This window comes from Camelus bactrianus, chromosome 32 (genome assembly GCF_048773025.1).
Source record: "Camelus bactrianus isolate YW-2024 breed Bactrian camel chromosome 32, ASM4877302v1, whole genome shotgun sequence".
Taxonomy (NCBI): Eukaryota; Metazoa; Chordata; class Mammalia; order Artiodactyla; family Camelidae; genus Camelus; species Camelus bactrianus.
In genome coordinates this window covers 1,687,601-1,700,529 of record NC_133570.1, presented here as the reverse complement: position 1 = coordinate 1,700,529, position 12,929 = coordinate 1,687,601, and the positions used below count along the sequence as shown (strand labels likewise).

General features: G+C 54.2%; 1 protein-coding gene across 19 annotated transcripts in view; it reads right to left on the bottom strand.

Moving 5' to 3' along the window:
- Positions 1-200: 200 nt before the first annotated feature.
- RIMBP2 (RIMS binding protein 2) overlaps positions 201-12,929 on the bottom strand; it is a 230,315-nt gene continuing 217,586 nt past the window's right edge. For 12 of the 19 annotated variants that reach the window (XM_074356576.1, XM_074356581.1, XM_074356575.1 and 9 more), the window contains 6 exons: positions 11,980-12,164; positions 11,257-11,425; positions 8,230-8,333; positions 7,308-7,379; positions 3,449-3,583; positions 201-1,568 (listed from right to left, as the gene is read on the bottom strand). In XM_074356576.1, the coding sequence (XP_074212677.1) occupies positions 1,380-1,568; positions 3,449-3,583; positions 7,308-7,379; positions 8,230-8,333; positions 11,257-11,425; positions 11,980-12,164 (854 nt within the window). In that variant the 3' untranslated portion in view covers positions 201-1,379. Of the gene's footprint in view, positions 3,010-3,448; positions 3,584-7,307; positions 7,380-8,229; positions 8,334-11,256; positions 11,426-11,979; positions 12,165-12,929 lie in introns of those variants that run through there. The other 7 variants (XM_074356578.1, XM_074356587.1, XM_074356585.1 and 4 more) reach the window with 5 other exon arrangements.

The following is a 12,929-nucleotide window of genomic DNA, read 5'->3' as shown; positions in this document are numbered from 1 at the left end:
TGCTGCTGAGTGGATTGTCACCAGTGATGCAAGTGTGACAGAATTTTGTAAATGACTACCCAGACATAGATCAGAATTATTTTCAGAAAACAGTAGTGCCAGAAAAGGTTAGAATTTTTCTTGTATGTATAGGAGAAAGGAGCTCAGTTATGCTGTTGTGGTAAAAAGTGTTTAAAACAAACGTACAGAATAAACAGCACTGTATAAAATAACATTTTATTTCTATAAAATATTTTACACTAGCTGTACACATGCACACACCCACACAGAACTTAACCACACATTAATTTCCTTTTAATAAATTACCACATACTACTATATTACAATTTACAGTTTTTGAAGACACAATGGGGAAAGCTCTGTCATTCATTTATAAACCTTCCATAAATTACAAAAGAAAGGCAGTCTGAAAAGTATGTATAAAGAGTAAAAACAATTTACAAGTGGACCAGAGGACCAGAATTACAAAGTAGTAACCATCAAACCCATCTGCCGGCAACATTGTAAATGTGTTTTTGTTCAGGTGCCAATGGTGAAGGTCAGTCTGGAATCAGTCTGAACAGACTTAATTTAGGATGTTTTTGGTGTGGCTTATGCGTTACGTGGATTGCTTTCCGTGTGTGCTGTTTGCTGCTGACTATTTGTGTATGGAGTTCTGACAGAGAAAGTAACGAAAATCCATATGCCACAAAATGTAACACTAAAAGCAGTGACTATTACCAGCTTTCTGGCACACTGGAGTAGTGGTGCTTTACCAGAGTCACTTCCTCTCCTCTCTGAATGATCTGAGTAAGTAAACATTTTCTGTGTTGCCTGGCTGGCTTTGAAAGATGAAAAGCCGGGATCTTAAGTGTGTGCAACTCGATTTCAAAGCGCTGTGTGTGTGAGGATGGAGAGCACTGCACGCACATACAGAGTGTACACCGCAGTTTTATTAGACGGTACAAACCACTGCATTTATAAGGCAGAACATCAAGGCGATTAAACTAGGAATTTCAAGACCAGAGTTAACGTGAGTTATGCGTTATGAGGCAGGCATTTTGAAAAGGGAGGAAGGTTGAAATCATTCCTGTAAGGGCAGGTGACCAGCGCACAAAGGCTGAACCACAGTAGGGAGGGAGCTGCCGAGAGCTGCCGCCCCGCTCCTTCCCGAGGGCCCGCCCCCACCCGGCACCGCGCGCAGGTGGGCGGGGCTGCGAGGGGGCGGCGCGGCCCTTTGTCCTCGCAGGCGGGCAAAGTGGGTGGCAGTGCAAAGCGCACTCCTCCACTGGTGGCGGGGGGAGAAGACTGGCTTTTTAGGAAGTACTTGAGTCATGAAAGCCCTAGTTTGGAATTAAAGAAAATTACATAGATTTGGAAGTTGTCCAGAAGCTCGTGAATCATTTCACTGCACCCAGCTTTTTCAGCAGTTTCTTGCCTTTGGAAAGCAGCCCCTTTTTCTTTTTCGAGGACATTTCCCTGCCTCTCCCAGGACTACCAGTACCCACAGATGACGTAGGTGACCCCGAATGGAGATGGGCTGTGGGGGATGGCGCTCTCCTTGCTGTACCTGAACCCTCAGGAGGAACCTAGTAGGTACATTGTTACAATTTATTGAGTGCATGAGCGCCAAGTAACACAGCAACACACTACCCCGCTTCCCACCAGGAGAGGTTAGGGGTGCTGCCCTGCTGCCGGGGCGGGGTCCCACGGGGAGCACACGCCCCGCCTGTGGCTCGGCTCCGAGGCCCCGGCCACCCGGCCACCCGTGTGGCTCTCAGGGGAGGGGTGGCTGTCAAAACAAAGCTAGGTAGTTGACTTGTAAACTAAGACCCAAAGCAGAGGAGAACAAAAAAGTTAAACTGGAGTGAGAGTCAAGTCGGCCGAGTACCCAACAGTTATCTTAAAAGCAGAGGTTCTTAAAGGGAATCGTGTTGTATTGGAAACCTACGGGGGTATGTAAAACCCTGACCCTGCCGAGCGCACTCCTGCGTGGGTTAGTTACTGCAGAAACACTGGAGATGGCACACCGGTTGAAAGAAAAAAAAAAAACAAACTAAAATGAACCTTAATTACAATCAAAGAAAGCTTAAAGGCCCTTAGTGTATGCTTTCATTATTTCCAAGCGATTAAAGACGCGTCTGTGTCAGCACAGAGCGCACGGCGGCGTCTCGCTGCCTCGGAACAGGCGCGCGAGATCGCGGGGAGCCGTCCTCCCGCTGGCCCTCCCCTCACCAGAGCGAACCCTTTTCTAGTGAGCGTTCACCGTTCAAGAGGCAAATGGTGTGAGCCAAGGGGCTTCAAGCTTGCTTGGATTTACAATCAAGGTCTAATTCTAATGGAAAACACCTATACAGCATCCCGAGTACACCTGAAGATACCGTGTGTTCGGCTAGTGCAGCGTCTGAGCTGCGCGCTCGCTCGCTCAGTATTGCATTGGTACCAACGGCGCCGTCCGCAGCCGCCGCGCTCCCAGCGCGCCCTGCGCCGAGGAGCCCGGGCGCCCTGGGAGGGTGGCGCCCGCGCGGGGCGGCCAGAGCCAACTCGAGAGCGCCTCGCTCGCTCTCCTCCTCCGCTCCATCTCGAGTTGTGCTTTTTTAAGTAAAATTTCCTACAGTAAACATTTACTAGATTGTGCTTTTTCCACGAGTGGCTAACAATGCAATATGCAGCTTTAGTCATGAGGAGACATTGGAACGCTCTGTGTAAACAAACAATTAGCCTGTTAAGAAATATGTTCCCAATGGTGGCCTTTCAAATATTCTTAATGTAAGTTGTAGGAAATGATTATTCAAGATGACTGATTTCACTACAAATTCAGTTGCTTTACAACTGAGAGCAAGTAATGCTTTATAGGTCCAATGAGGTTTTGAGACATATTTCTTTTCTGTCACCCCACAGTGCAGCCTTAAGTCTACCGCGTTAGCCGGGCTAAGGTAGCTTAAGCCGGTATCTGTATGGGTATCTTCAGTTGCTCACTTACGTGAAGGCTACATTGCCTGATTAAGGTGTGAAATGAACACTCTTCTTCTGTTTCCAAGCAGATGAGCAAAGAAATAAAAATATATATATAAAAATATAATATATAAAAACTTGCAGTGATGAAGTAAAATAAAAATGAGACACTAAACATGAATGTAATCTACTAGTTAAGTATGGGTGAGAAGTTCTCTGGTCCTTGTTAAGGGGGCCTGCTAACACCCTAACCGGGCAGGTAGCCGCGACTGCCCGCAGACCTGAGGGCCAGCCGGCCCTTCCACTCGTGATCACACTGGAATGTGCATCTGACGCAGGCTGGGAAGTCCCTTTGTGACTAGAGCAGGTGATGAGGCTCAGGATTAAGAACTTTTAGACAACCCCGTGGAAGGGCAGAGAAGAACTACGGGCACGTGCTTTCCGGCCTGGGGAACAGAAGCAGCGGTGCGGGGGCCGCGGGCGCGCGGGGCGGGGCGGGCGGGGGCGGGCTTACCCGTTTGGTCCTGGAGCGCGGCTGCGTGTCCTGCGAGTACTGGGACGGCGCGTCGGAGAGGTAGACCTCCACGTCGTCAGGCACTTCTTCTAGGAAATTGGAAGGTACAAGGCCTCTCTGCCCATTGAGCTCCCCCTGAAAACACAGGACCAAGGCAGAAGGACAACTGACTGCCTTTGCAGAAACCCACTGCCCGCTTTAGCGGAAGGAGCAGCTCAGAGCAGGGGCGCGTGGAGTCCATTCTGGCTCTGAAGTGGTGGGAGTTGGGACTCTTGTTTCCAAACTGCTCTGATGGTAAGAAAGACCGCGCACGGCCCTGTGCGCAGAGTCTCGGCGGGGCTGCCCGGGTGGTGCCGAGGGGATGCTCAGGAACCGCTTAGTGGCGCTCAGCCCTGGCTGCCTGGACCACCCCGAGGGACCCCGGGAGCTAGCTGCGCTCAAGCACGTGGCGGGGGGTGCAGAGTGGAGGCCGGGAGGTCAGGCGCCGAGGCGGGACTGGGAGGACTGACCTGCTCGGCCTGCTGTTTCTCATTCTCACGCGTGACTGCGTTCTCCGCATGAACGCTCACACAGCAGGGGAAATGAAAGTGTCCGCACCCGCCCACCCCGAGATGCCTGCTTCAGCTCGGTGTGCATCCTTCCAGACTGTTCTACCCATTCGCATATCCGCGTCCGTAAGGCAGTCCAGCCGCCCAGCAGACACCAGTCCCGAGCGGCGCACAGCCCACCTTGCCACTCCCTGCCCCCCGCGCTAACCTGCCCCCCAAGAACCAGACCCAAGTTCAAAGCTGACTGGCCCGGACAACGTGGGGGTGCGTTTCTGTGTTCAGGAGATGACAGTTGGGAGGAGGCGGCCTGCCAGGTCCGAACTCCCAACTGCATCCACGGACGCGATCCACAGGCTGAAACGGAAACCTACACGAAGGGGGAAAGTGTTTGCAAGTCACGTATCTAGTAAGGGGGGGATCGCGGGTGTACACCCTCTACAGCCTCACCGGAACAAGTGAATAGTGGCCAAAGGACTTAATAGTTATCCCCCCCCCCAAAAAAAACCAAAACAGACAGACGGCCCAGGAGCACACGGAAGCTGCTCCGCACACGACTCAGGGAGACGTAAAGACGACCGCGGGAGAAGCACTCACGTTCACCGGAACGGCCGCTGTGAAATGCTTGGAAATACTGTTGGTGAGGATGTGGCGAAACTGGAACCCCTGTGCACTGTTGGTGGGCGTGTGAAATGGTGCGGCCACTGCGGGAGAAACTACGGCGGTTCCCCGAGAAGTCAAAAACAGAGCTAGCACGATCCAGCAACTCCATGGCTGGACGTACACCCCAAAGCCGTGAAGGCCGAGTCTTCAGCAGGTACTTGCACACCTGTGTTGACGGAGGCAGGCTAACTTCATCAATGGATGAAATGCATGAACAGTGGAGGAGTATTCAGCCTTAAAAAGGAAGGTGATTCTGGCCCGGGGACGGTGTGTTAAGGGAGATAAACCAGTCGGAAGGCCGTGGTGAGGCTCCTGGCGCGGTCAGAGTCAGAGTCGTGAGGAGGTGGCGGGCCCGGGGCAGGAGGGACGCGGGTTCGCGTTTCAAGGGGACAGAGCTGGCCGATGCAGGACGGCAAGAGTTTGCGAGCGGGACACGGCGACGGTTCTACAGTCCGAGCATACTTAGCTCTTAAGTGACTCAGATGGTGGTTTTATGTATTTTATCACAATTAGAAATTCAGGTTGACTTTTTAAAAACAGGCAGCCCCAGGCACGTCCCGTCTTCCTGCGCATTAACCCCCCGGGGCCCTGCGCACACCTGCGCGGCCCGCCCCGCCCCGTCTCCTTTTCTCCGTGGCTGCTCCTTCCAGGCTTCACACCCCTTCGCTGCTTACTGCGCACGTGCCCGCCCGGTGACTTCCTTCTCACCAAGGGCTGCAGACAACACCTGTACGTAAGACGCTCAAAACCCTGTCCAGTCTCCGGCCCCTCAGTGAGGCCAGCGCGGCCAGATCGCCCTCCAGCAGCTGGAGACCACGTTCCTTGCTCCTGGGTGAGCACCGGCGGGGCGGCGGGCTTGCGTCTGGGGACCGCGCTCCGCGCTGCACGAGACACAGCCCCGCACACAGGCCCCGGGGCCGCGTTCCCGCCCGGAGCTCCGGGCCTCCAGGTGACGCCAGAGCGGTGGCCGTGACCGCGACGCGGCTCGTCGCGCGCTCTCCTGAGCCTCCCACCCTCGATGCCATTAAATCACGTCGCACGTGCCTGCGACGCCACACGGCCGCGCCCACGCCGGGTGCCCGGCGCGGGCTGGGGGCCCTGCAGCCTTCCGGGGGCGCGCGCCCCCACCTTGGAGGTACTCGGCGTCCTGTTCGCGCCCTCGGGCTCCGCGTCTTCCTTCCTCCGTGTGCTCACCCGCCTCCCCAGGGGCACCTCAGTGCAGGCTCCGGGGCCGCACCGGGCCGGCCCACAAACAGCACGCCTCCTGGACGCCGGCGACGGGCCGCCTGGCGGCCCGGGGCTCCCGCTCCCTTCAGCAGCCCACCGGCAAGCCCGACAGCCCCTGTCTCTCAGAGAAGACCTGACCTGGACGTTTGCCCGCTCGCACGCCCCTCCCCGCCCGACCCCTGCCCTTGGAGCCCCCGTCCCACTGCTGATGTGCTGGAGGCCAGACGCGAGCTGTCGGAAGGCCTCACGTCCGAGCAAACGGTGCCGCCTGTCCCCGCCGGTCCCCGCGCCCAGTCAGCTCACGCAGCGCACGCGTTTGGCTGACACAGCACAAGGGTTAAGGATCACAGGTACCAGAAGCCTCAAGTGCCTGGCGACAACGCGGCGACTTAACTGGGGATGTCGCGCGTCATGGAGGGAGAGGCCCAGAGACAAGAGGGGTCCTTCTGGCTACGCCCACGCTGTCGTCGCGGGAACAGCAGCCGAGCCCATGAAAGAGCCGCCAGCTCTCCTGAGCGTGTTTACGATTGCGCGTGATGTCAGAGAACACGGGTTTGGGGAAGTTTAACATGTCTGGCGTCAAGTCAGGTGTTCTTGTTGATGAAATAAAAAGTAACGGTGAGTGGACTGGGCAGTCAACTCAGTAAATTCGACCAACAAAGTAACAGTAAAGCCATTTGGTGGAGAGAGAACTAAAAAATGTACATTTCATATCAATTTACATCTGATTCTCACGATCATATAAAATTTAAGCAAGGTTATTTGAGAAAAAACAAAACATAATGTAGGAATGGGCATGTGCAGATAATATTAGAAAAACATTTTTAAATTACCAGAAAATACTATGTCCAGTTTTGTCTGAACACTTGAAAAATCTAAATGAAAGGCATGGTTTTCCAAATATATACACATTTTTAAAAACTGACTCCTTAAGAAGACAGTTATTTAAACAAATTAAAACTTCTGTACAACTGCGTTCTGAAAAGGCACTGAACCTGGACGACGTTTAGGCTGACTGCAGGCACCTTCACGTGGTGAGAGACCTACCTGTGTCACTGATCTGCTCGGAGGACAGAAACATACCGGAAACTCTCCAGTTCACTCAGTATCTCTAGAGTAATCCTGATACCAAAAGCCATAAAAAAGGTGCTCCAAAAAATACATACAGATAGAATTTCTAGAATATAAGTGTAACTTCTGAATAAAATGTTAGCACGTCAAACCCAGTGCTTTCAAAATAATTATGAAAAACTGTTGTATACAAGTCAAAAATGTACTGATAAAAAGTAAGCTTAGCAACGAAAACAGGACACTTAGCATCACAAACACCGTCTGTCTTTACTGATAATCTAGCCTGACACACGGCAGTACAAAGACGAGTGACAGAAGTGCTGAGAGGACAGACAGAGGTTTCAAAAACTTACATAGTAGAAGCCATCTTCATCAATTTCACCAAAAACAGTGATGATGTCTCCCGTGCAGAACGTCAGCTCGGCCTGCAGACAGAGCACAAGGTCAGCGCTCTTCCTGTGCACAGAGGCTGCTTTAAAAACAACCCATGATTTCTGGTATTCTTTCTTTTCCTTATTATTTTGGTATTAAATGTACTGGTGTTTAAGTGTAAGAATGTGAATACACTTACTCTGTTTCCAGCATATTATATACACCGAACATACCCGTAAGAAAAGAAGGAACTTTTTCCAATCAGATTTCGTCCAGGCAGATAAGGAAGAAGGGCACAAATCTAATGAACACCCCTGTTCATAGCTTGGTAGAAAAGTAAGGACAACTCAAAATGTGGCCAGCGCGCAGGAGAAAGGCTGCTGTGCCGGCTCGCGGCCAGCTCTCTAGGCCATCAGCAGGTTCTGCTGGTGGCCCTGCCGTTGAAGCAGCCAAAGAGGTCACTTAGAGCCTGGAGCTCTGGGATGTTCTCTGCAGTGCGGGGACCACTGCGCACACAGCCTTTCTCTGACTGTAAAAACATCTGCAGGTAAATGTCAAGTGTGCGCGACATGCCAGGCTCCTGGCTGGAGGTGGGCACACAGAACCCAGCAGATACCAGAGAAATGGCACTTTTCTTCCTAGACATGAAGGTGGAGGGACAGAGCTCGTATCTAAGAGTCGTCAGGCGTCATACGCGCACGAGCCCGGACAGAACAGACCCCGAAGCTCTGAGCCGGAACCCCGAGCCCGGGCCGCGGGAGCGCCGAGGAGCGGGGCTGGTGCGGAGCGGAGGCCAGCCGCATTCCGGGCGCCGAGCCTCTGCGTCTGCCGTCAGCCGCCCCGGGGAACGCCCGCCCGCCCCTCCCTGCCCCTTGACCGCGTGCGGGGGGGGGGGGGGGTCACCTCCACGTCGATGTTGGGCGAGCTCTCCCTCGGGTCGTAGTCGTACAGCGCCACCATCCTCCGCGTGGGCGGCGCGCGCGGCCTGCCGCCCCTGCTGCTCCTCTCTGTCCGCGTCACAGGGGTGGGGGGGGGCGGGGAGGGGAGGAGAGTCGCCATGAAACGTTTAGGCGTCCCGGGGCCCTGTCTCCAGGGCGGCTCGGGCGCGGCCCCCGCGGCGGGAAGGCCCGCCGACTCCGGGCCAGCAGCGCTGCCCACCCCAACCCCCCCCCCACCCCGGGCTGCTGGGCCACCAAACCGGGTGATTCTCCCCGGGACCCGAGGTGCAGCCCGGCTCCGCCCCCGGAGAAGCGCGGCTCCGCCCGGGGGAAAGGGGCCCCTTCCCGCCACCTCCTCTGCGCCCTGTGGCTGTGCTGTCAACAGCGCCCCTTCCAGAGGACGATGGCGCAGGGGCTCCCGCCGCCCGGCTGTGTGGCCGCAGGCGGGCGGCCCGCGGGGAGGGCAGAGGGGCCCCTCCAGGCCGCGCAGGCTGCCTGGCCAACCCCGGTGTCGGGCGTCTAGTAACTGTTCCGGGGAAACTGGGATCGAAGCATTGCTTCTGAGCCCAGGCCCTTTTTGCCCACAACCGATTTTTGGAATTTAGAACATTTTTTTAAAAAAAAGCATATAAATGAGAACTATTAAAGGCCAGTGTTTTGAAAGCGACACGTTAGTTACGCGGCTTCTCAGGGGTTGCATCAGGCGTCGTGTCTGCGCACGAGCCAGGCCTCGGCCGCTGGGTAAGAATCTCTGCTTTCATCTCGCTAATTATCAGAGACACACAAATCCAAACCACACTGAGGTGGCACCTCACACCAGTCAGAATGGCCATCATTCAAAAGTCCACAAACGATAAATGCTGGAGAGGGTGTAGAGAACAGGAAACCCTGCTACACTGCTGGTGGGAATGCAGTTTGGTGCAGCCACTGTGGAAAACAGCAGCAGGTGCCTTAAAAGACTAAAACTAGACTTAACATGTGACCCAGCCATCCCACTCCTGGGCGCATATCCAGAGGGAACTTTAATTCAAAAAGATACATGCACCTCAATGTTCACAGCAGCACTATATACAACAGCTAAGACATGGAAACAATGTAAATGTCCATCAACAGATGACTGGATAAAGAAGCTGTGGTATAGTTATACAATGGAATACTACTCAGCCATAACAAAGAATGGAGTACTGCCATTTGCAGCAACATGGATGGACCTAGAGATCATCATTCTAAGTGAACTAACCCAGAAAGAGAGAAAAATATATGATATCACTTATATGTGGATTCTAAAAAAAAGACAAATGGCACTTATTTACAAAACAGTAACAGACTCAGACATAGAAAACAAACTTATGTCTGTTAGGGAGGGAAGGGGGTGGGAAGGGATAAATTGAGAGGCTGGATGTGCAGATACACACTACTGTATGTACAAGAGATAAATAACAATTTCATAGTGTACAGCACAGGGAACTATAGTCAATATCTTGTAGTAACTTATACTGAAAAAGAATACGGAAATGAATCTGTATGTGTATGTATGACTGAACTATTATGCTGAGAAACTGACACAACACTGTAAACTGACCATAGTTCAAAAAAATAATACATACCCAACCTTCTTGAAAAAAAAATAAAGAGATATGAAAAGAAAAAGAAAAGAAACACTACTTTCACTTCAGATAAGCAGCGCACCTCTGCAGGGCCTGCAGGGACATTTCCTAGCACAAGGCACAGCGGTGGCCAGTCAGTGACGGTGCCTGCACCTGCTGCCAGCGCCGCAGGGAAGGCGCAGTACGCGTCTCTGAAGGTGGCGGGAGCAGCACACCTACTCTGTCGAGGTGTAATTTACATCCAGGAGGATTCGCTCTTCAGTGAGTTCTGATAAACTCAGCTCTCCATCCAACCACAGCAACCGAGGCACAGAACAGTGCCATCACCCCAGCACTCCTTCACGCTCCCCTGCTGTCCGTGCCAACCCGGGTAGCCACCGATCGGCTTCCTGTCCCAGTGTGCCTGCCTCTTCCAGAACACCCTTTAGGTGGCATCACACAGATACAGCTTTTGGGGCCTGGCTTCTTTCATTTGGACAGTGGCTCTGAGGCCCGTTCATGTCACTGAACGATGGACAGTCTTCTGCTTTTACTGGCGGGTGGTACCCCCTCTCATGGGTGCACCACAGCTATTTATCCACCTGGAAGGCGTCTGAGTGGTTCCCAGTCATCAGTGACTATGAGGTAAACCACCATAAACATTCATGGACAGCTTTTTTTGTGTGCAAAGCGGAGAGCACTAGTAAGTATATACAAATGGAACTGGACTGAATTAAGTGTAGGTTTAACTTTACAAGAACCCACCCAACTGTTCTGGGAAGGGATTGCACCATTTGACACTCCACTGAAACCGAGCAGGACCCTACAGGGCCTTCCTGGGGACAGGACCCCCTCCCCACCGTCCCCTGCCCCTTATTTGTAGAAAAATTTTAGCCTCTTAAGCCTTTCCTGAGTTCTAAAGAGCAAATTTAATCAGAGAAGTGAGAAAAATACAGAAACAAAGGGAAATAGTCAAGCAAGATGAAATAATAATTTAGCCATAAAAATGTCAAGGACCCTTCACTCCTTCTCAAGGGCTGTGGACGATATCCTGAGAGTTGTTCTGCAGATGCTAAAACCCCCACCAGGTGGAAGAAGTTAACTGCTGACCACCAGCACACAGACCCCAGACCGGCTGGAGCCAGAAGGCCCACCCAGTTATCTCACCACCAGCCAATCAGAAGCACGCCCATGAGATGACCAGGCCCCCTGCGGCCCCTCCCTCACCTTGTTTTTAAAGGCTCTTCCCTAAAAGCCATAGGGGAGCTCAGGTCTCCTGAACACAAGCCTCTGGTTCTCCTTGCTGGGCGCCTGCAATAAATGCTGTGCTTTCCTTTACCACCACCTGCTGCGCGCAGACTGGCTTTGCTGCCAGGTTCACGGGGGAGAAGGGGCTCGCTGCTCACCTATTTTCTCCACAGGTGTGTTCAGAGGGAGGAAGCCTTGTCTGAGAAGCTGGTCCATCATCTCCTCGTCGTCTGCTTGGATTTCAGAGACCATGTTGCAAGGAATAAGGCCGAGCCGGGCACAGGTCTCCCCGCGGTAGAAGCCATCAGCATCTTTATCCCCGTAAACCTGCAGTGTGAGAAGCGGGAGTAAGGCGCTGGGGGCTCGGGAGCACATCGGCTCTGCCGAGAGGCCAGCGGACGTGGGGAGCACCGGAAACACATGTGCGTAGCCCTGCCGCAAACCTGCCTCTCCAAGAGCGCGTTTCCGCCCCGGGGCTTCGACAGCCCCGGGCCTCCCACCGCAGGCCGGGGCTCCGCTGCACGCGCGCGTGCCCAAGAGCCCACGCACACTGAGGCCCGCCCCGCGCGGACGGGCCGCCGCGGCCACACGTCCTGCTTCCGGCCGCAGCAAACGGGTCCCCCGTAAGGAGGCGGTGCCACCGCCAGGCATTCCAGAGTGAGGAGATAATCTCCACGGACAGACTGCGCGTGGCACTCCGCGGGGTGAGCGCCGCTGTCCTCCAAAGGCCGTTTCACTGACAAGCATCAGGACCACTTCGGAAGGCGAGTCACCAGCGCCCCGTCGGAACTCCGCAGACTTCGCGCTGGAAGCCCCTCCCTCCCCCGCGGGTTAAGGCGCCGGCTGCGGCGCGCCCCCCGCCCGCCCAGCCGTGCCCCCACCTTGATGATCTGCCCTTCCTTGAAGGGCAGCTCCTCTTCTGCGGCATCTGGGTTCGGGGACATGGTGAGGGGGTCGTAGTCGAAGAGAGCCACAAAGATGCGCGCCTGCAGCTCCTCCGCACCGGGGTCCGTCTCTGACTCTTCGTAGAAGTCCGGGGAGAGCCGGCCGCGACCCCTGTATTCATCTGCGGGCGGGTGGGGTGAAGGACAGGTGCTGGTGATGCCTGCCGGCCATCCCCCACCCGCGACCGGGGACGTGCGCTGGCACATGAAATGCGTTTTGCAAAGTGAGGGGAATGGATTTGGCACTTTAACTTTTGTCTTAAAAAAAACAAAACAAAAACATAGCTTACTATGCAAGAGGGAATGATCAGATAGATAGCTCAGAAAAGCAAGTAACTTAAAAAACCCAGGCAGCGGGGTGACTCTAGCCACGTGGCAGGTGAAGGCAGCGGGAGCCACTGCGCCAGTGACCCCTGCAAAGCAGGCATGAGCGACGGGAGGGCGGCCACCGGGTCAGGCCCAGAGACCCGGGATGTGCTTGTAACAGGCCCACGCTGCCCCCTCAGCTCTGAATACTAAGTGGCCGTAAGTGCACCCGTCACTGCAGTGAGCCAACGGCCTCCTGGCAGAGTCGAGTTTCAAGTCCACCCACGACCGTGCTTTTTGAAACCCTAGTAATACCCGTGGTATCACCATAGACATGTGCACACCTCACCACCCACGGGTCTGTACTACGGAACGAGGGTCGGCCAGCAGAGAATACCGTTCCGACCCCACGAGAGGGCTCAGATCAGTGGGGAAGTAAATGAGAACCACTCCAGCCTTCAGAACAAGCCAGCCTGCCCGGGAAAACCTGTCACCAGCTCACAAGCACAGGAGGAGGGACAAGGCCAAGGGGTGGGAAGACAGGAGAGGAGCTGGGGGAAAAGCCAGAACACCCACTTCTT